Source organism: Cynocephalus volans, chromosome 1, assembly GCF_027409185.1.
Source record: "Cynocephalus volans isolate mCynVol1 chromosome 1, mCynVol1.pri, whole genome shotgun sequence".
NCBI classification, from domain to species: domain Eukaryota; kingdom Metazoa; phylum Chordata; class Mammalia; order Dermoptera; family Cynocephalidae; genus Cynocephalus; species Cynocephalus volans.
Genome location: NC_084460.1, coordinates 272870903 through 272894828, shown reverse-complemented (window position 1 = coordinate 272894828; position 23926 = coordinate 272870903). Strand labels below are relative to the sequence as shown.

Sequence of the window (23926 nt, the reverse complement as noted above, 5' to 3'; positions counted from 1 at the left end):
AAGGAAATAGGGTGGGAGGAGTAGGAAGGAGGGGGGCTTGATCAAGGCCTGTGGCATCCCCTTCATTCCAGCAGGGGAGCCTGGGGTGCTTCCTGCAAGAGCTGGATGGTCATAGCTGGGCTGGTTGCAGATGTCAGGTGGTGGTGGGGGTGTGACTGAGGCCCTTGGCCCCCCACCGCCCTGGCTTAGGACCCCGGGATGCTTCCTGTGGCTGCTCAGTGGTCATCACTGGGATAGTTGCAGATGTCAGGGGGTCATGATCATACCCCTTTTAACCCTACCACCTGATCTCCAACTTCTGGCTCAATGTGGGGGTGGGAACTGAAGACACATTTGCTGTGACCACACATTCTTCAAGGATCTCCTAGCAGTAGATTACAGATGAGTGTGTTACCAGAACAGATATGCCAGGTCCTTGGGACTCAGAGTCATAGAAATGAACACTGAACCCAGTATACAGCTGAGCAAGTGAGGTTTATTGAGAGCGAGCTCGTGCATGAGGGAGTCAACATGAAAGGGAAATTCTGCTCTCCTGGTGTTCAGCATGAGGGGGGTTTCAAGGCAAAAGAGCTGGATCAGGGCTTGGGAAAGAGTACAAGGTCTCCATTCTCACAAATGGAGTCTTCCTCAGCTGGTCCAAGGTCCAAGGTGTTCTGTTGTCAGCATCGGCAGGTAGGAGCTGATGGTTATCCTCCTCTGCCAGAGCCTCATTGCTCTCTTGAGTCCTATCAAAAAATGTTTACACAAGGGGGTTAAGGAATCTTGGAGAGTGACATGTTTGTGGGACATACCAGTGTCTTTAGGGCTTATCTTTAACCCCTGCTCTCCCTAGTGTTTCCTGGAACAGGACATAGTCTATTGTCCCTGGGGTCTCTGCTGCATTTCCAGCATGTAGACTACCACTGGGCTCTTGGTGCAGAGGACAACATGGAATCTCTCCTGTCAGCCCTATCCTTATCCTGCCTCAGGTTCTACAGTAAACTTCATTATGAGCCTTAGCACCAGGGACTCACTGGGAGTCACTATGTTTAAATGTTTAATGCACAGAGAAAAATTCACACATATTCATATCACAAGCCACCCATGTTTTGATGGTTCTGCCCAGAGAGTTTCATAAACCATTACATGAGCCATTTCTGCTTTACATGCTAGAGTATTGCAAAAATAAGGAAATGATAAGGGTTAGAAAAACTTGGGAGGAATAAAAGATGTCAGATAAACACAAGGTACAGTGCACTAGCCTCCAGACAGCTTTCTGACCTGCAACCTGCTATATGAGTCCTAAATTCTGTGCACTCTCAGATCCCTTCCAGAGCTTAGGACTCCATGACTGGTATTTGGGGTGATAGAATCCCTAACTCAAATTCTCTCTGATTTGCTGTTGTAGCTTCTAGCCTCAGAGAGCTGGGTCTTTCCAAAGGATATCAAGTGCAGTGTAAGCTGCAGATACCTGCTCAGCTGGATAAGCCTTTAATCATGGAAAGAAGGCTTATAAAGAAGGAAATGAAAAAGCTCCTGTAAGTATGATTGAGAATAAGTTTCATTTATGACACCCCGCATTTGGTGGGTTTCATGTCATAAATGATCTGGATATTGGCAGGGGGGTAAAAAATCTGTTCCTGCATTGTAGGAGAAAGCCTGAAGATTATCTGGCCGCTCTCTCCTACCAGGGATGCATTATATGTGGTGCAAAGCGGGATGCTGGGTCTCTTGGGAGGATGTTTCTGCTGGCAGGATGACATTCAGGGCATTCCTGCTCTAGATCTTCGGAGCTGAGCTCACAGCCCAGTCAGCATCTGTGGGCAAGATGCGCCATTGAAAGGGGCTGGCCCTGCTGGTGAAGAGATAGGAGACATTCCTGAAAAATGGACCCAAGGGCCCAGCATTTCAATTGCAGCCTCTGCCTCTTTTATTGTCCGCCTTACCAACTAAATAATTTATCTCCTTTTTCTTGACATCTGAACTTTTTTTAAAATTAACATAGAAAACATCAAGTTTCTCAAAAGAAAATTTTTTCCTCCTGTGGTAGTCTTTCTTTGAGCTGGTACATAACAAATATTGGGGAAAAATCAAGACCATAAAAAAAGAGAAAATGGTTGTGCTGTATTTTATATGTATTATAGGTATCATAATAATACCCTTTTCATCAAAGATCTTATCACAGTCCCCATCAAATGTCCTTTTTCTGCCTCCTAAGAGAATTATCTTTGAATAAGTCCTTAAGAAATACTGGAACAAACTATATATGAATTCACATATGTTTACATGTATGTGTTTGGAGGCCAATAGTACAGTACAATAATAAAGAACAGATTGTAATCAGGAATACCAACTACTCTACATATCTCATCCAAAGAATTAGAATTTCAAAATTGATATAAATACAATTTTATATCCAAAGAATTCATTTAGGCTACTTCAAAGTGACTTGGAATTTCACAGCAAAAAATTCAAGAATTTTTATAGATTTAGAAAAGCTTAATGACTCAGAAGAAAAGCTTTTAAAAGCTAGAAACAAATTTATCCTCCACGCAGTAACTAGTGCAAAGTGTTCTAGTGTGCTAAATAGACAAACAGAACTGGCCTGATGTAAAATTGTGAAATTCGCTAAGATCATCCTCACAGACCCCAGTCCTTTTCCTGCATCCAGTTCCTTTCGTGAACTTTTCCAGGGTAGCACCCTTTCTATTCTACGTCCTCTTATTAAAAGCCACTGTTAGGAAAGGATCTGATAAGGATACAGCAAAGTGGAACTACCAACATGTTTTTATGCCTAACTCTTCCTAACGGTATTTTCATTCTCATATGAAACAGCCTCAAGTCAAGAGAATATATGTCTACAGAATTTTATATATCTGGAATATATCAGTTTTGGACATTCTGCCTGAATTCAACATGGGCAGCAAGGGAATCTTTATTTTAAACAGTGGGTCTCAATCCTTGTGGTCTTGTAAAACTTTTTCTGTGTGTGAATATTTGGTATGTTCCTTGCTTTCCTGTAAATTCTGTTCCAACAATGTGAGTTTAATTTTTGGATAAATGTTAGACATTTTTAACCTGCAGCATTACAGAATTACTGTGTAAATCAAAATTGAATATTATCTCAGCTACCAGCGCATCAGTGACTTCTCTTGTATTTCGGTCGAGGAGGGAGGGGCTGGGGATAAAGCTTCTTTCTGCAGACTGAGCCCCATGTCACGTCCCCATGGTTCAACACTGCTCTCTTCCTTTTAAGGGGAGATTATATTGGCATCAGACTTCGGGAAAATGAATTTGACCCAAAAGGAAGAAGGCAACTCACCTTTCTAGATGATATGGTAAAGAAAGGCATGCTGCTGCAAGTCCCATATGTGTTACGTGTGTTAGGGGACAGAACAAGGATCCAATTTATAATCATAAGCAATATTAACACCCACTCCCGCTAAAAATGTCTCCTTCCTCGTCTTCTCCTCATCCTAAAATTGTCCATATGGTCATTTCGTCACACTACACAGAAAGCTAAAAGACGATGAGAAAATATGTCATGAGCATTATTTGCTATGAGGAGAGAAAAGATTAAAAAACAAAATGAGTACAAGGTAAAATGTCACATACATGTTATTAAAATTTTTTTGACAAAATTAGCTCTCATGTAATTGTCACATATAACAATTTCTTTACCATTTGCATTAGTGGGGGAAGACCAAAGAAATGAGTAATCCTAAAATCCTTTGGGTTATTCATATTGAAACCCAGACTCATGTTAGGTTCTGAAAGTTCACTCTATAAAAATTAAGAAACTGTAGAAAGATCTAATTCAAAAGAAATTAGTGCAGTTGGCCAATTAGCTTAGTTGGTTAGAATGCAGCCTTATAACACCAAGGTCACGGGTTTGGATTACCATACCGGCCAGCCACAAAAAAAAAAAGAAAAGAAAGAAAAAGAAAAAGAAATTCATTTTCTTTCAGGCTGCCCATTGCTATCTTTGCAATAAGAGAGAAAGGCACTCTCCCTTTCCCTCTCCCCTCCTTTCCCTCTCTGACTAAAGCAAAGCAAGGCTCACTGACTTTCAGACCTTCCCTGGAGCTAAATAAGTGGTTAACTTTTATCCTTTCTGTACACATATTAATCAGAGAAATGAAAAAGATTAGAGCAGTGCTTCTCAAACTTGAATGAGGTCTTATTACAGTGCTATTTGGGGGCTGGTTAGCTCAGTTGGTTAGAACACAGTGCTGATAACACCAAGGTCCAGGGTTCCCACCCTGTACTGGCCAGCTGCAAAGAAATTTTTATTAGAAAGTTAAGTTCAGCCCCTGGACCAGCCAGTCAACAGTGCTGTTTTGGTTCAGCAGGTCTGGGGCGGGGCTGGTAATCTGCATTTCTAGTGAGCAAACAGGTGTTGCCAGTGCCGCTGGTCCAGTCATCAAATTTTGGATTAGGTTTCAACATTTGAACCTGGTCCAATTCTTCCTATTTATTTTTTTTATTTAGTATTAATTTTTTTTTTAATTTAGGTTCACTTTTCAGTTTGGTTTAGTTCCTCGAAGAAATAATTATATTGCTTAGAGAATGTTAGAACCCTAGAACCTGTCTAAAACAAACAAAAACAAAACCAACCCTCGCTTTTCTGGATGTGGGGATGGAGAGGCAGAAGGAATATTTTGATAAATAAATGGTAATGATGCTTACTAAACAAGAACTCCTAGAAATTGCCAGGAAAAGGCGATCACTATGACAGGAATGAACATGGGAACTGGTCCTCAGCTTTTTACTGTTTGTGAGACTCTCAGCAAGTCACTTAATCAGGTCTCCCTCCTGTCCCTTGCTCACGCTGGTCCCTCCACCCGGGATGGCCCTCTCCATCTGTAGAGACTCTCGTGATCCTTCAAGCCGAGCTCCAACGAAGCCTCCTCTCTGAAGCCTCCCAGGAATCTCTACCTCCCCGGGGGGACAGAACGGCCCCTCCGTCCAGGTGCCCACAACACTTCCCCTGGGCTCCTGGAAGCACCCTTCTGACATTCGACCCGCAGAATCAGAAATCGTTCTCTGTGGCCTCACCCCCACCCTCACCTTTTGCTATTTTAAAATGTAAGGAAACTGAGGCCCAGAGAGCATCAATCACTCACCCAAGGATATAACGTGAGCTGTTGGCAATACCGAGATTTGAGCCCAGATTCCCTGAGCCCAGATTCCCTGATTCACAGTTTAGTGTTCTTTCCATTGATGTCTCCTTTTTTTTTTCCCCAGACCACACAAATCAAACAACTGCTCTAGTAGGAGATAAATGTAATCCCTGAAGATCTCTAACTATTTCTGGCTGAGCATTAGGTTATTAGATGTAGCTAATGATCCTTCCCATTCTGGACATGACAAAATGATAGAACAGGCTTAGCAGTGCCATTGTCATCGGGTCCAGGGAGTGCTTTGGCCAGTGTCTGAGTCCGATTCTTTGCTCTCTGTGCTTTCTGCTTCCAGGCACACTATGACTTGGCCATCAGCGTTGCTTTGCAATGGCTGGACCACTCAGAAGACTTAACTTGGCTGGAGTGGGAGGAAGTGTAAGTTGAAATAGATTTATTGTTTTTCTTTTTATTGTGAGACTGTGATTAACGATAGAGGAAGTTCCAGCTCTATCCAGCATCTTCCATCATGAGGCACACTGATTTGAAAGCACTACAGAGTGAATATCCCTCTCCAACTAGACACCTGTTGCCAGCTTGAGGAAGCTGTATATATGTTTACATATTTTGCATCTCTGCTAATTGGCTTCTATCAGATGAAAAACTTTCTCGCACAGAATGTTCGCCTTAGAAACATGACTGTACTTTATTGTATATACGCCATGATTCTTAAAAAGATCAATTCTGTAGGTAAAGACCACAATCCTTTTCTAAGGATTATCAAACACAATTTCTTAAGCATTTAAGCAGATATGTACCCGAGCTGAGCTGTTTGCATCATAGAATAATTTCCTCTTCAGGATTATTTGCATTTTCTCTCAGGAATACTATCCAGTCAGACTCATTCAATTGGTAAGAACATGGAAATAATGAGGCCAGGATCAAATAGCTTATTTCAGAGGCCAATTATTTTTTCTGTTCCATGGCCTTGAACACAACTAGCCCTAGATGGACGTAGCAGTTAAGGTTTATTTATAATAAGCAGAAAATCTAATGTGAACAGCCTTAAGCAGAAAAGGAGGGGGCGTATTTTTTATTGCCTCTTTCTGGTAAGTCCATGGGTAGGTCTGTGTTAGGCATGGTTTAATTCAGAACTTAAATGATATCACTAGGATATACCCCTTGACTCTATTTCCTCCAGGTGAACACCATTCTTAGTTTCAGCCCACGTCATTACAACACGTAGTCCAGGGGAGGATGGGTTAAAAAACAAAATCACGGAATTGTGTCTCAGTGGCTCTGTTTGCCCTGACTTGTGTTTCAATGGCTCTATTTGCCCTGACATGAGTGATGGAATATACTGACTAGCTTAGTCCATGGTGTGTTTTCCATCCTTGGGAGCCCAGGGGGCGCTGTCAGCTTCCTTAGAAGCATCTAAACTTAAGTGGAGTAAGGCATGTCCCCTACTGCCTAAAGAAGGGGAAAAGATCCTGGCTGGCAAAACCATAAACTTCCTCCACAGTGGCCAGTCTGCCAATGTTTGATAGCTGTGGATGAGGGCAAATTCACCATTATTGAAAGATTAAAAATTTGAAGTGTATATTTCACTGATGAAAGGTCAATCACATCAATTTTATAAATAAGTGAATGGCATACAGCCATTGCAGATTATGTAGCAGGTGTCAAAAAGAACAAGAGTAAACCTCCACCATTATTTATTCATATTCTCCCTTAGGAAAATGCCTTTTTGTGGCAGACGCATCTACCCAACCCGTAGAGAACGAGAAGCAATGATTTTATCATCTTATGCCGGAATCTTAATGGTAAGGAAAAGCATGCTATTTGCATATATAGATATTTCATATCTACTATATGTATTTTGATATTAATGCATATTTGTTACTTTTTAACCAATGTTTCTAAATGTTTAGGAGTTACTAATAGTAAATATTTTATTTTTTAAGGCATAATAGAAAAATTTTTACTTCTATACTGTATTGTGAAAACATTTACTTAAAAGGCAAAAAAAAAAAAAAAAAAGAGAGGCATAACTAATTGGTATTTGGAGAACTGATTTATCCATTTATCCAGAAGTTAATTAGTGCCCACGCTACCCAAGCATAGTACTAGACATACTTAAGCTGTAATAGCTTTGTTTTGTAATAAAAGAAAAGCCATGGTATGATAATACATTTGTTGTTGTTGTTTAACAGGACAGTATCCCAATTGAGGAAGTCTTTAAAATTTATGGGGCTGATTCTTCCGCCAATTCTGGTACTACCAAGGTAAGGGTGAACTGGGACTGTCAATATAAGGAATTTTGAGATAATTTATTTAGTTTATAAATTTGTAATGTCGTATTTTCAGGCATCAGTTGTGAAGTAACTGGGCTGGCCAGTTAGTTGGTTAGAGCACAGTGTTATAACACCAAGGTCAAGGGTTCAGGTCCCCCTACCAGCCAGCTGCCAAAAACAAATTATGAAATAACAGTTTTATACCAAAATGCACAAAACCAGATCTGCCATATCTTACTTGGGTAACATATGTTTGTAAAATCCCTTTCTTAAGTAGAGGACTACATAGTAATAACAAATGTGTTTTGTGAAAGGCTGAAGAGTAGCAGGAAACAGAGCACCAGGCTTGGAGTCTATCTTCTGCTCTATTTCTCATTAATACTATTTCTCGTGCTTTTTGTAACGTAGATCTGGTAAGTCCACACTCCTCTGGTATGAGGTACTAGGTCATCTAGAACTAGGACAAGAACTACAAGGCTCACTCTCATGATCTATTATCTAGTTTACTGCTGCATATTTCTCTTTTCCATGAGGCCACTTTGAAATCACTAACAGTAGAACCAGCAATGATCTTGGAGTTCAGAGACCTAGGTTTGAGTTCTGGTTCTACTGCTCCAGTGCCCTAGATGGGTCCCTTTCTCTCCTTGATCTCCATACAGTGATTCTAAAAAGAAAAAAAGAATTGAGTATTCTGAATGATCTTTAAGTCCAGTTCAGTTTTTGCCATTTATTAATGTATGAACATTCAGTAAACATTTAAATATGGGCTGCTGTTTAGAGATGAACAACTGATCCCTTTACCTTTAGATACCTCTAGTAGAAGAAAGAGGAAAAAGAAGATGCAGTGGGGGAAGGGTGTGCAGGGGACGGGGAACCAACACCCTCATACCCAGGCCTTCCACTTACACTGTCGCTTTCAGTGTCCCCAGCTGGATTTGGAAGAGAAGACAGGGCAGAGGCAGGGTTATCACCACGGGAACACCTGCCTCCCTTGTTCTCCTACCTGCAAGTTCAAGAGCCTACCAGGTCCACCTTGGGAGTGAAGTATTTACCAAGTGTTGTAACTTTGAATCCAACCTTCCTGTCACCAGATCCCTTATGTTACCTGAATGTAGTCGTGAGACTCAAATTCTCTGATCATTGAGGAAATCAGAACCTTCCCTCCGATCACTCTAGTTTCAACTCACTCCACTCATTTGTTCATTCATTCATTCAGTATAGACATAGGTGCAGGGGATACAAGGGTGAGCATGTCAGACAAGATTATTTTTCTTACACATGTTATATCCTATATTGGGGCTTACCTTGGTTGAAATATAAGCCACCCCAGGCCTGATGATCCTCAGAGACCAAGCTGCTCTTGGCTTTTAGACAAAACCCAGTTCTGGGATAGCAAGCAAACCGTACTGCTTCATTCCTATTTGTTTTTTTCTGCAGCTTTCTCCCTTCCAGACCCTTCTTCCCTGTCCCAACCCCCCAATACACACATATAAAGAACAGAGCCCCAAACCCCTTTTTCACTCACTGTTTTCTCTCCTTCGTCTTCTGGTGCCTGGGAGAGGTAACTGGTTGGTCTCGACACAGGTGGCCAGAGGACAAATACAGAAAATCACATCCTGGAGAGGACAGCACTGTTAACGTCTCCAGTCTTGGCTGGGTTATCAATCAAGAAGTCATGGTGTCAAGAAACATGATTGTCAGTGTAGCTCGAATGAGTCAGGTTCATTTAAAGCGTCTACAACAGGAAGACTTGCTGTTTAGAGGTGGGTCAGCCAGTCTCTTCCTATTCACCTGATCACTCATTTATCAATTAAAGAGCCTTTATTCAGCATCGTCTCTGCTCAGTGACACATAATCCCCATCCTCACAATCAGTTGACCAATAATGAGAATCCCAGATGTGTACACAGACTACATAATGACCAGCTCTGAACAGAACCAGATATAATCATAGAGGGAGACTTTCTTTTGCATGTGTTTGTGGTTGTGGGGTATGAATATTGGTTTATTTACTTATTTATATGTGAAAGGCAGTTTGTATAATGTTAAGCCCTGGGATTCTAAAGCCTGGTGGTCTGGATTTGAATCCCAACTCCACCAGTTACAAGCAGAATAATCCTGGGCAGAATTTCTAACCTCTGTAAGCCTCAATGTCATTTGTGAAAGCAGGAACAAGAAAATGGGGTTGTTATGGGAATAAAGTAAGTTAGTACCAGTAAGGCCCTTAGTGTTTGGCACATGGTAACCTTAAAATAATAGCTATAATTATGGTTCTGGTACTCAGGGATTGGGTATCTGATTTCTTCCATGTTTCTGTAAGTCAGGATTTCTCAACATTCAGAGCCAGATAATTCTTTGTTGTGTGTGTCGGGGTGGGGGCCAGCAGCTGTCCTGTACATTGTGGTGTGTTTAGCTGCATACCCAGCCTCAACCCATTGGATGTAAATAGTTCTCTCTAGTCTGACAGTTAAAAATGTCTCCAGATTTTGCCAAATGTCCCTAGAAGGCAAAATCACATCTGGTTGAGAACCACCACTCTCAATATTAAAAAATTAAATAGCTAATCAAACATCCATGTATATTAGGAACACAATGTAAACTTTGCCTGTGTTGGACAACCAGTTATCACAAAGGGTATGATTGCAGCTCCTGATACAAGAATCAAAGGATCTATTCCTGTGAGCCATACAAGCTCCTCCCGCCTCCGGAATGCCAGCTCAGGCCTTTCTCTTGTGGCTACACATAAAGCTCCACTCAGGGACCTTCTCCACGTTTTGAATGAGGAATTAGCAGGACCTTTCAATGGAAATGTAGCACTTTAAAGATTTACTGTAAGACTATTTTAAAACAGTCCTTTAGGATTTAATATAATTTCAAAAAATGGTTTTAACTAGGAGATGTAGTTGTTTAAAAAAAAGTATTGCTGAAGGTTCTCCTTTAATTGCTGAAGGTTCTCTTTTAATTGCTGCATATGTCTGAATGGCCTTTGACTCCTTCAGATAAAATGTCTCCTAAGCAACAGTTAAATTCCTTCCCAAGCAAAAGCTCAAATCCTTGTTGAATACTAATCAGATTATATAGAATTTCCGGCAACCGGAGTTGGCTACACAATACAACATGGGTACTGTGCTTAGTTAGGCTTGATGGCTTTCTCCAAGGCTATTTGCTGCCACCTAGTGACATAAAGGCTGCAGTATTGATTCCCAACTCTTAGCCTTGGGTTCTACCTAGTGATAGGGAGCTGTTTTTGCTGATAGGGAGCTTTTTCCTGCTGAGGACTCAGGACCCACAGAAAAAAAATTCAGCTAAGGGTCTTACAGAAATGAGGGTTATTTACAACTAGCTTCAGATGAATATAAAACGTGCTACTCAATTTTAAGCAGAAGAAAACGAAGCATAAATGTTCCTCCAACAAATAAAGCAAGCAATAAAAATATTCTTCAGCTCCATTTGATGGAGAAAGAGGAGGGGAAAAAGGGAGGCAGAAAGAACAAAAAAACGAGTGCAATAGAGAGAGGAAAGAGACAAGGTGAAGAGAGAACACCAGAACTTCTGCCTCCTCCTTTCTTCCTGAAGCCATCACCCAGCATCTGACGGCCATCACTCAAGTCCATCCTGGCCAACATCCAAAGTCCAGGGCATGCTTTTCAGAGGCAAACAGATGGTGTCCAGTCCCAGCTCTGCCACTTGCTACCTGTGTGGCCTCAGATAAGTTATTTAACTTCTCTGATTCGCAGCTTCCTTATATGTAAATAGGCCTGCCTAAATAGGCCTGGTTACACTTACCCAACCACACTAGGTTTTTCTGAGGACTCCATGAGAACACACATGTCAAGCACATAGTGGTGACAGAAGGGCAGCCTTCCAGATTTGCACTGTCATTGCCATGTCCATTCCCACTCAGGACGGCCAGCTTCCTTCCTCCTGACAGCAGCCTGGCCTCTGTAGTGGGCCTCTGCCCTCTCACACTTCTTCCAATAACCTGCCCTGTGTCTTGTCCTCTCGGAGGATGCTGACTCAGACGGAATTGTGCAGAAATGACAAAATGTTTTCATGATATGGGGAGGAACATATGTTTTAAACAAAAGTTCAATATTGACAGATCTTAATAATGAGGTATTAAAAATGCACTTTTAATATTAATTATATCCAAATGAATACTTACCATATATGTTTAAAATGGAAAGACTAAGCAAACAATTCCACCAGGTGTATGAAATGGAACCCTATCAACAGTTTTGAAGCTTTCTGTGTACTTCCCTAGTCTTATACCTTTCCTCTCGCCCCAGGTTACCACTATCTTGAATTATGTGTTTATCCTTCCCTATTACTTCTTTATAGTTTTACCGCACATGCACCTCTAATCAATATATTGCTTAATCTTGCACTTAAAAAAAATGTTGTATAAATAGAATAATCACAAATGTGTCATTCTATGGTTTTCTTTTTTCACTCAACATTATATTTCAGAAATTTATCCATGTTGTGGCACGTTTATTTTCACTGCATATAGTATTCCGCTCTAGGAATATAAAACAATGTATTTATATATTCTGTTTTAGAGATTCAGGGTTTTTTTTTTTATATGTTTCTGGTTGCATAGTGAAAGAGTTTCTGTATGGTGTATGCCTAGAAGCGAAATTGCTAAGCTGTAGGGTACACAAAGCCAAATTGTTTTCCAAAATGGTTGTACCAATTATAATTCTACCAGCAAGGTAGGTTATCTACATTGATATTTTCAGGCTTTTTAAGTTTTGTCAGTCTGTTAAGTGTATTATAGTATTTCACTGTGATTTTAATTTGCATTCCCCTGATACCAATAGACAACCATTCATATGCTTCTCCCATAAAGTACCTATTAAAGTCTTTTGTCTATTTTTCTGTTGGGTTATTTTTATTTTTATTTTTTCTTAATACAGAGTCTCAATTTTTAGAAAAAAACTTCTATAGGATAGAACCAGTCAAGTTCTAGATTTGCCAATACTTCTATTTGAAATTTGCCTTTTTTCTTCATAAACATGAAGATGTTCTGAAAATATAACTTTGCAACATCCCAACCACATTGCAAAACTTCTTGGAAAGGCAAAACTTTCTTTCCAACCACATGCACTACTTTTACTTTGGAAAATCTGATTGCTGTTAAGCATATATTCAATTGCTTTGACACCTAGGATTAGAAATGCCTCACCTTCCATCTCAGTGATATCATAATGATGTTTTAGTAAGTTACTGCTCCAGGTGGAAAGGTAGGTGACAATTACTGCCTGTTCCCCTTATCCCTTAATGATATATGCCCTATCCAGGCCTTCTTTGTGCCAGTTCCTATATGCGCTACACATCCCCTTCCTCTCCTCCTCCTCAGCCTTACAGTCAAGAAGTCCTGTCGAATGTGCTTTGGACATAATTTGACATTCAGTAAGTACTTGAATTAAGACATGATCATAATGATACTTTTTATTGAGACAACGAAGATATTAGTGCATTCATGTTCACAGGTGTTTCATGTGCCTCATCAATGGGCTCTGATTAAGGACTCTGGGTTGATTGAACAGGCCAAGTGCTGTAACTGGCAGATGTTAACAACATAAACTGTGTGCAGCTTTTAAAAGTAGGGTCGTTTTCCTTTCAGGTTCACCGAGCTCCCTCTTTCCATCTCTCCTTGCACCCCTTTGCCATGTTAACAGCACCCAAAGCAGCAGAATATGCCCGCAAACACAGTAAGCCTCTTTACCTTCAACTGCTTAGAGAAGTTTAAGTAAAATTAGGAGGTGGGCTCACAGGGTAAGGTCAAAGTTGTAATGGTAATTAGATTTCTCTGGTTGACTTAAAAAGAACCAGGAGCTTTTAGGACCTGATTTTCCTCCATTACCAAAATCAGAGAAGTCTTATTTTTCAGACCCTTTGGTGATGGGAGCAAAGCACTCCAGAAGGGAAGAATCTAATACTGTGGGTGGACACATTTTTTAAAAGTTTTATGTACAGATATGGCTACTGTATGTGTCTGTAGGTGTCAAGTCAAGAAAGGGAGCAGCAACAAATAAAAAGACCACCAGCAGCTCTACAAAGGAAGCAAATGCCACAGAATGGAAATTATCAAAAAGATTTTCAGACACACAGCCGAAGAGCAAAGTAGGTCGAAAATATAAATTGGACCTAACTGATAGCAGATGTTTTGGGAGTACTTTACTTATTTTGTGGCTAAGTCTAGCCTTAGGAGTCAGATGCTCTGGGTTTGAATCTGAGGCCTACTACTACCAGCTGTGTGACTTCAGGTGAGCTACTTAACCTCTCTGTGCCTTAGTTTCCTCCTCTGCAAAATGGGAATAATAATGGTACCTACTTCTTAAGGTTGCTGGGATGATTAATTGAGATGATGCATGTGAAGAGGTTAGTACAGATCTTGGCACAGAATAAACCCCTAAGTAAATATTACTTGTTATTATCTTTTCAACATTTGAAAAGTACTATTCACAAGTTAATTGGCTGTTCTTCTATTGATTCAAATAAGTATGCTGAGGAGAAGGTTTATATTAATATCTGTATCCCAAATGTTTCTATTTTTCGTCCCTCTCATACTAATGAGAATTTTATCTTTTCCTGATTGGCATCTCCCCTGCTTCTGCCTTGTCCATCTGATTCCTGATTTTTATGTTGCAGAATTCAGAGAATGGTCGTAGATAGACAGGACTGGAGAGAAAGGAGAAAGGGAGGAGGTTTCTTTCTGCCTGGGGCTGTAACGTGCAAAGTGAAAAGAAATTTTAAAAAGAAGTCAAAGAGATCAAGTTGGTCAACATAATAAAAGCTGAGGGGGAGAGAATTAGAAAAGCACTACAGCTGGGTGTCTAAGATATTTGAGGGCTTTGTTGAATGAGAGATTATGGATGAGCTGGAGGATTGTAAGGTAGGAAAGGGAGAAGAGAATTTTGAAGATTAATATACTGAGTTATGAATTGGGTTTGCATCAAGATACACAAGTGAAAATTGAAATCCCTTTTATTTAGTTTGGTTGCTGCACTGTGCAATTTTAAAATATGAAACTGAATAGATTGGGCTACATGGGGCTTTAAATTTGTTCAAGCTTCAGAGACAAACCATTGACTGGTTAGAAATATAACTTTATCAGATCAACTGCCTGGATTTTTTGGTCATATTGGGGTTTTTTTGTTTGTTTGTTTGTTTGTTTGGTGGCTGGCCAGTATGGGGATATGAACCTTTAACCTTAGTGTTACAACGCTGAGCCCTAACCAACCGAGCTAAGCAGCCAGCCCTTCAGCGTTATACTATTAACAGAACGATTGCACTAGTGGGAAATCATCATCATATTGGGTTTTCTTTTAAAGGTATTTGTTAAAATGAGATTTGACAGATTTTATAGATTTTATAGATTTTTATAGATTTTCTAGAACCATATCTTTATTTCAGAGAACTTTCTGAAATAAGTTGAGGTCATTTTTTATATGAATTTGGAGACAGCAAGCTTTAGAAAGCAAAACAACAATCAATCAAAAACAGTAAACTCCAGATATAACACACATGAACACCTGTGCACACAAACATACACAAACATACTGACAATCTGGACTTCAAAACTTAATCGTGAAAAAATAGATCTCTGAAACAGGGGTTTAGACCCCCTGAGACTCATCTATGGACCCCATGTAATGAAAACCTGGCTCTAAAGATTACTCACTGGTATATTATTTTGAAAATATAACTTCATCCATATATGTTTCTTTTAAGCCACTGAGGATTGTTGGCTTCTCGGTGGAAGCAGATCTTTTATTTCCTGATTATTTCTCAAATGTATATAAATTTTCAGTGGAAATTCAGTAATTATTGTCGATTAGTGAATTGCTAATAATTGTATGGTCCTTAGGTGACCACTATGAAACCACTGTGTCTTGTCTGTACTGATCAAGAGACTCATTTCTATAAGCTGATTGATGCTTTTAAGCCCAGGAGTGCCAGGAGAACAAATACCATTTTGCAGTAGGGCCAGGTCCCCTGAGATGGATCCCTTCCATCAAGGTCCCTTCTTGATAATCAAACAACAGAAAATCCACTTGTGTGTTTGTTTTTTTTCCCATGCTTTATTATTTGTGTATCTTATGCATTTTTTCCAACTCCTAGGTAATATATTTTTTAAACTGGTTTTAAAAGTTATAATAGTAATACATAGTAATAATAATTTTTATAATAATAGCAAATAATAGTAAAAATTTCAACCATACAGAAAATATAAAGTGAAAAGTAAAAGACTACCTCTTCACCACACTCCTTTCCCACACCTTAAAAATAACTACTGTTAATATTTCTTATGGTATGTTGCTTTGTTGCTTCACCCCCCATGGATTTGTCACCCCGCTTCCCCTGGGTGGTGGAGATGCAAAGGATTACTCAAAGCCCATCTCTTCTGAGAAGTGAGAGACCCTGAAGTGGTTAATCTCCTGCTGGAACCCTCAAGCAAGAGGCATCCCTTCCTTGGGAAATTAACCCCAAATTGGGGTTCTCTTCCTACATTTATTTTCCAGACCAGGAAGTTACAGGAAGAGAACATAGGTGGGGTTATAGTTTAACAATATAGGCTGGTAACTTTCAGTGAAACAAACCAGATGACATTCTATTAGACAATTAAGTGATCTTACAGTAATTTCTCAGTATCTTTACATAACAATCAGTAACTAGTCTGTCCTTGAGCCAGCAACCTTGCTGTTCCACAAATCTTTATCTTACACCAGAGACTTTATAGCCTAAGGAAAATTTCCAGTCCTCTGCCAGGTCAATATTTGAAACTGCAAGGCTTTGGAAAACCAGGCCCTGTGAAATACATATGCTTTATAGTATATTCCACAGTGATAGTAAAATATTTATTACAGATAAATGTATAGATATATGTATATAGTTTCATTGGCTTGTTAGAACTTTTAATTAAAGAAATAAATATTTTACTAAATGGATGAAGAATATGCTTCCACAGTTTGATGTTTAAAGAAGTTTTTCATTTTATATATTTGGGCTTAGTTTTTTTCTTTAGGATTTGTGGATATTATGTCATTTTTTTTTTAGCTGAAGAACAACTTTTTAATCTCAAGATTAAAAACAATACTTTATTCAGAATTTTCTGTTTATTTTCAGCCACTGAATTTCTTCATAAAGGGGAAATTATAAAAACAAACAAACTAGGTTTTCTGGGAAACAGTTTTAAAGATTTCTTTTTTATTGTACTGGCATTAGTAGATGATTTATTAGTCAAAATAGGTAGGAACAGCATCATTTCCTAGGAAAGTGTCAATACTGGTCACATTACTAGGAAATGAATTTGGAATGGACAGGACCATACCGAAGAGCTAGCAGACACCGGACTTCCTGAGTCCTGGCTGGCCACTTAATAACTTGGGTGAGTTACTTATTCTCTCTGTGCTTCAGTTTCTAATCTATAAAAAGAAAATCCTAGGAGTACCTACCTCATGGAGTTGTTAGAAGGACTAAATGAGTTAATATATGTGTAAGGGCTTAGAAAAGTGCCAGGACCATAGCAAGCACTAATATAATTACTCCTTTTATTACTGCTCCTGAAGAATTCACAATATCATGGAAGGAAACAAGACAGAGAGGGGAAAATTTACGTTTAAATTCAAAGCAATATATCAGAAATTCAAAATGATATGCTATAAGCATAATACATTCATGCTAAGGGGCCCAAAACTGATTTGGTTTGGGTAGAGTTGGTCAAAAGAAGTATATCTTTTATTATTTTTTTTTAATTTGGAAATAATTTGAAGCTTAGAGAAAACGTTGCAAGGAAAGTACAAAGAACTTGCATATTCCTTTTACACAGATTCATCAATTGTTAACGTTTTGTTCCATTAGCTTTATCATTGTCTCTCTGTCTCTCTCTCTGTATGTAGATAGACACTTTTTTTCTGAGCCATTAGCAGTTATATACACCTTACCACTTTACCTCTCTGTACTTCAGTATGTATTTCCTAAGAACAAAGTCATTCTCTTAAATAACCACAGTACAGTTATCAACTTCGGAATATAACATTGGTACTTCAATCTATTGTCTACATACCAATTTTGTCAACTGACCCAATAATGTCCTTTTAAAGCATTTTTTCCTTCTGTGCAGGATCCAGTGTGGGATCACATATTGCATTTACCTGAGAAATATAACGGGATTTCCAAATCTATCAGAATAGTTCCATGGAAATTTTTTTGTACCTACATTCATCTAATCCATTTTAGCAAGTTAGTATCTGACATGTGACCTTAGCTTCCTATAGACTGAAAGCTAATGTCTCTGTCTATGTTAAACTGATGTCTTCATACCCAAATCATCTTTTTATTCTGCAGGTCACTTAGAAACTTGGAATTGAACCATGGAACTTCATAATAGAGTTTCTGGGAGCAGACAAGAAATATCATCTTAAAACTGCAGCTCTTGCCAGCACATTTTTCTTTACAGTTAGCTTTTGATGCCAACTGCATTGAAATGTTATTTTTGATGTTGAGTTTTCTTCTCTTAGAAGCATATTGCACAGCTACATTTTGATAAGAAAAAAATGTGTGCATCTTATGCTACTTCATTGTGACTGGAATACTTTTGGAAAATTCGGAGAGTATATAGTGTTTCTGTGCCAGAGCTAGCCAGCTTTGTAGCATATTTTACAAATGTGTAACATTGAATATTGCACAGTGGTGGAGTAGGAGTCAGTTTTCCAAAGTTTTAATCCAAAATAAAATTGATCTGTCATTGATTGCCTTTACTATGTTCACATGTGGGGAAAAAAGTTCAAATCATTTCAATAAAGCATTAAAAGAAAATTGCATGCAGGCTTGCTCTCAGCAGAATATAAGACTACTAGGAAAAAAAATGTTACAGGTTTTTGGTACCTTTCCAAAATGCTGGTTAGGTGCGTGGCTTAGCCTGTCAATGTATGTAATAACAATTTGATAAAATGAATGTCGGTACAGATTATACCTTTCTTAAGGTTTTGGTGAATCATCTTTCTGCAGAACAGTTTTCATTAGCATGTGCAAAAACACGCGTGGGGTTTGTTGACTTCTGCTGAAAATAGTGGTGTGTCCCCATGTGGGCTTGTGGCTGGGGAAACCAATGCAGCCTTTTCACGCTGAGTTTAATTATGGTTGTGACAGATTTACCAGTAGACCTGCAGCATTAGACAAAGGAGGGTATCAGTGACCTGAGGTCCCTGCGTACACTGCCAGATGTCCAGCATCATAAAACTTTGCCCAGTTTTCTTTTGTCTAGCTCTACTAGTTATGGGGAAATTTTTTTCTTTGTGGCTATTGCTGTCTCTCCTTTCACCATCTCTATATTTGCTTTATGTGCTGCCTGAGGATTTTCACAAATGGCATTGTGAACATACTTCTGGCTGTGGTTGGAGACACTTTTAGAGTCCCTCCATGGGTCTGAAGCACAAAAGTATTCGATTTCATCTTTCTACGTACACATGAGATGACGAAAGATGATCTGGGGTTTGGAATTTTCCTCTACCCCTGCATATCTGAGGAGTACTTCTAAATCAACAGGTTGGCAGCAATGGTTAATGCTCTTCAGGCAGTCACTGGGGTTCAATGAAACAGTGACACTTTGGGGAGAGAAAACACAGGCAAATTGTGCAAGTTTTAAAAACAAAAAGCAGCCCTAGAAGAAAGGTGGCAGGGGCAGGGGAATGGAAGGATCCTGTATATTTTCCTGCTCTTTGAGTGTCTCACAGACTCTCGAGAAATCTCTTTATTTTCAGCTAAAGAAGTGTTTAATCTCAAGACAAAATATACCTATTTCCAAAATTTACCACTTTTACCAGCAACTCAAAGTCATACATTTAAAAATTGATTTTATTATTTTTCATCTCATAAAAGTAACATGCATTTATAACAGGAAATTTAGGGAATAGAAGGCAGAAAAACAAAAAAATTTAAAACATAAAATTAGGACCTATAATCTTGCCATTCATTGATAACCATAATTGACACGTTGATGTATATACATAGTTCTATTCTTTTTTTCCCTACATAAACATATGCAAAATCTTTTTTATCAAATCCATATCACACTGATGAAGTAATTTAAGAAATGTAATTATCTTTCAATTGGAGAATTTTTTATTTGGGCTATTTTGTTGCCCTTTTGCACTTCGAGTTTTTCTGGAACTCATATAATTCTCATGAGTTACCTCCGATGGAACCACCAACCTCCATCTCAGCAGTTTCCATAGGCAAACATTGCAAAATGCTGGGCATGTAATGTATTTCCAGCGAGCTGCATAGGATGAGAAGTGCGCCCTTTGTCTCCAAGGTCATAATGGCTCTGCTGACTTCAATGCCTTTCACTGGAGCTAGTGAGGACAACTCGAAAATGCCAGAGAGAATGAGCCCCCTGCCCCATGATCTCAAATGGAAAAAAAAAGAGAACACAGAAATCCCTTTACGCACTACCCCAGGTCCCTTTTGTGTTGTTCTTGCCAACACAGCAGCCGTCCTGCTATATATACCAGCTGCCACACTTCTCCCCATCACTCTGGACGCTGACCATCGCTGTCAACAACCATGGGGAAGGTGAGCCAATCAAGTGCCATATCATGTCTACCGAGTGTCTGCTGTGTGTGGGGATGTACCTTCCAGCTGACTGTCTGCTGTCACCTTATTTTCCACCGCAGATCACCTTCTACGAGGACCGGGGATTCAAGGGCCGCTGCTACGAGTGCAGCAGCGACTGCCCCAACCTGCAGCCCTACTTCAGCCGCTGCAACTCCATCCGGGTGGACAGTGGCTGCTGGATGCTCTACGAGCGCCCCAACTACCAGGGCCACCAGTACTTCCTGCGGCGTGGCGAGTACCCCGACTACCAGCAGTGGATGGGCCTCAGCGACGCCATCCGCTCCTGCCACACAATTCCTTATGTGAGTCTTGCTTCAATCTAACTACTGTGAAAGATTCAGTGATCACTGTCCATCAATTCCTGTTTATAAAAGTCAGTTTTTCCCAACTCAGGACTAATATTCACAGTAAGAATAGCAAGGCCTGACCCTCAAACATTAAAAAAAAAAGTGTGAACAGTAACATCTCTTTTTCTTATGTAAGAACATCAATATTGTTTTAGGGCACAAGAAATCACAGGAACATAGACTTTAAAATGCAACTTGGTAGCATCAAGGTGATTCCTAATTTTTAAATAAAAATCACCTTGTTCAGTAAAGGAAAAAATCTACCTAGATCATTCTTTTCTAGTGAGAAAAAAATTAACAGATCGTGGGAGCACAATATAGGCACAATGTATTCTGACTGTATTGGTGATTTTTTTTCACTACATTCTATAAAAATGCTGATCTAGAAACTAGAACAATGTTTCAGCTGGTGTGGCTTCATATTTTCCAGCATTCATTATGAACTAGTTGTTTACAAGGGTCAGAGACAGATTATTGATTCGGATTTCACAGGACATGCTCCTCACCAAAGAGTTGCTTCCTGTTTTTTAATCAGGTGAAGCATGTGTTCATGCTTTCTGATGGCAACAAATTATGTGGTGTGACCAAGAGATTAAAGAACTGAAATAAAATTTAGCCTAGAAAAAATCCACAGATACACAGAGATGTAAGTAAAATAGACATTTCCTTGGGGCAAGAAACTCAAATGGTACAAATGACTTGGCAAAATATCTCTTGAAAAGACATGTGAACGCAAGAGTAAATATGATTCGTAAATTATGAGTGCAAAAAGTGACTTGAAATCAAGCTTGACAGGACTCCGTTACATGAATCATATTGGAAATGAGGGTTAAAATCTTCTCTGCAAACTCACTAACTAAGGTGGTGACAGATAGTTGATTCCAAAGGAAATGTTTTCGTTCTCTGTATTTCAACGTTTGTTTCTTACAAAAGATCTCCAGTTCACTGATTCGGTCAGCTTTATTTATTTATTTATTTTTTAATTTAATACTCTTCCTAATTTGTTAGAACAAGAATATAAAACGTGGGATTAGGGAAGAAACATAGTTCACAGGATGTCTTAAATCCATGCTTCACAAAGATGCACAAAAGGATCACTTTTACTGACATCAAAGATGCACGCCATTTATTTTTCTTCTTTTGTTTTTTGTCACAACAGACCAGCTCTCACAGGATAAGGCTGTACGAGAGAGATGACTACCGAGGCCTTGTGCACGAGCTCACTGAGGACTGCCCCGGCATCCACGACCGCTTCCGTCTCCACGAGATCTACTCCCTCCACGTGCTGGAGGGCTGCTGGGTGCTCTACGAGATGCCCAACTACCGCGGAAGGCAGTACCTGCTGAGGCCCGGGGACTACAGGCGCTACCACGACTGGGGGGCCATGGATGCCAAAGTTGGCTCTCTGAAACGGGCCATCGATTTGTACTAGGCTGTGCTTTTCTTTTGTTATGATCCACATAGAAACACAATAAATGTGCATATTGTGTTCCTGGCACTAAGTGGCTCTTGCTTATCTTTAAATAATAACTGAATTCTAATAAACGGTGAACCCAGGTAACCTCCCTGACCTTAAAGGTGTTTGAAAAGTGTTTGGAAGGTCCACTTCCTGTTAGTCAGGCAACAGTATTTACGAAGTAGTCACTCCTGTCATGGGAAGGAGAGAGAAGTGACTGTTTCTGCCTTCCGCGACTGACCGTCTGAGGGAGAAAGGCAAAATGAACATAGTGAATGACTATTAGAACCCATACGAAGGAGGAAATACAGAACCTGTTATGTCTGGAACACCAGAGTCAAGGGATTGCTGGAGGGATTAGAGTAGCTGAAGTCCCAGGCAAGATTAGTCAAGAAAAGGTGCATTTCCTTTAAGACAGGAACTTGAAACAGAATTTCCAAAGTAGAGAAGGTCAGACCTGCTTGGTTAGGTCATCTGGTAGGAAAAGTGTTAACCTAAAAGTTAAATAGCCTAACTTCCTATCCTGCCTCTGCCACTTACTAGTAGAGTGACCGACTTAGCCTAGTTTTCCAGGGCCCTTTTTAGCACTGAAAGTCTTCCATCCCAGAAAGCCCCTCAGTTTCAATTGGCTTATTTTTTTGAGCAAGTCACTTCCTATCCTCTCTGTGACTAAATTACCTATTTGAAAACTACAAGTAATAATAAATTCCCACCTTAGTAAAACCATGGATAATTATGATAAAACTATGGGAAAAGACTGTGAACACACTTTGTTCCCTTTAAATTATTGCACAAATGTAAATGTAAGAAATTAATGTTTCCTTACTGTCCCCTCAAACTCATCATCACAATATGGCCATCTTTATTTTGGACTCCAATATGAATTTTTATTGAGACTCAATTATCAATGACTCTATTAGGTAGAGATACTAATATGTGCTATCCTGCATATCTCTGGAATTTCTTTCCACTATAGAAAAGCTGCTCTCCCAGAGTGTTAGTTCCCTTTCCAAATTTATATAAGCAAAAATAATGTTCTGTCCCAGTTGACTTCTTTGTAGAAATTGATAAGCTGATTCTAAAATCCATATGGAATTGCAAGGGACCCAGAATAGCCAAAACAGTCTTGAGAAAGAACAAAAAGTCGGAGTATTTACACTTCCCAATTTCAAAACTTACCACAAAACAACAGTAATCAAGACAATAAGGTACAGACATAAGAACAGACATATAGATGAATGGAATAGAACTGGGAGCCTAGAAATAAACCCATGTGTCTATGTTCAACTGATTCTTGACAAAAGTGCCAAGACCATTCAATGGAGAAAGAATAGTCTTTTCAATAAATAGTGCTGGAACTAGTGGATATCTACATACAAAAGAATGATGCTGGATGCCTATCTCATACCATATATCAAAATTAACTCAAAATGCATCAAAGACCTAAATGAAAGAGTTCAGACTATAAAACTCTTGAAAGAAAACATAGGCATACATCTTTTGACCTTTTATTAGGCAATAATTTCTTGAATATGACACTAAAGCACACACAACAAAGGGAAAAAAAATAAATTGTACTTCATCAAAATTAAAAACTGTTATATATCAAGGGACACTATCAAGAAAGTGAAAAGACAGCTCATAGAATGGGAGAAAATGTTTACAAACCACATATCTGATAAGGTTCTAGTATCCAGAATATTTAAAGAACTTGTACAACTCAACAACAAAAATGACATGACAAACAACCCAATTAAAAAATGGGCAAAGGATTTAAATATATGGCTTCCAAAAAAGATTTTAAAATGGTCAACAAGCAAAAGAAAAAATGCTCAACATCATTACTCATTAGGGGAATTCAAATCAAAACCACAATGGGATACCACTGCAGGATGGTTATAATAATTTTCTTTAAAAAAAAAAAAAACAGAAAATAAGTGTTGGTGAGTATGTCAAAAAATTAGAACACTCATAAATTGCTGGTCAGAATATAAAATGGTGCAGCTGCTGTGGAAAACCATTTGGTAGTTCCTCAAAAAGTTAAACATAGAGTTACTTTATGACCCAACCATTTTTCTCCAGGTATACGCTCAAAGAAATTGAA

At 39.1% G+C, this 23926-nt stretch overlaps 2 protein-coding genes across 2 annotated transcripts; both read left to right on the top strand.

Moving 5' to 3' along the window:
- Positions 1 to 1476: 1476 nt before the first annotated feature.
- On the top strand, positions 1477 to 13668 carry C1H2orf80 (chromosome 1 C2orf80 homolog). The gene is made up of 7 exons (XM_063086405.1): positions 1477 to 1517; positions 3236 to 3317; positions 5455 to 5537; positions 6835 to 6922; positions 7313 to 7384; positions 13022 to 13109; positions 13400 to 13668. Exons 1-7 carry the CDS (start codon positions 1477 to 1479, stop codon positions 13666 to 13668), a joined length of 723 nt encoding a protein of 240 aa, XP_062942475.1.
- A 6300-nt stretch (positions 13669 to 19968) lies between these two features.
- LOC134382058 (gamma-crystallin A) lies at positions 19969 to 21798 on the top strand. The gene is made up of 3 exons (XM_063102188.1): positions 19969 to 19977; positions 20079 to 20321; positions 21526 to 21798. Exons 1-3 carry the CDS (start codon positions 19969 to 19971, stop codon positions 21796 to 21798), a joined length of 525 nt encoding a protein of 174 aa, XP_062958258.1.
- The last annotated feature ends 2128 nt before the right edge of the window (positions 21799 to 23926 follow it).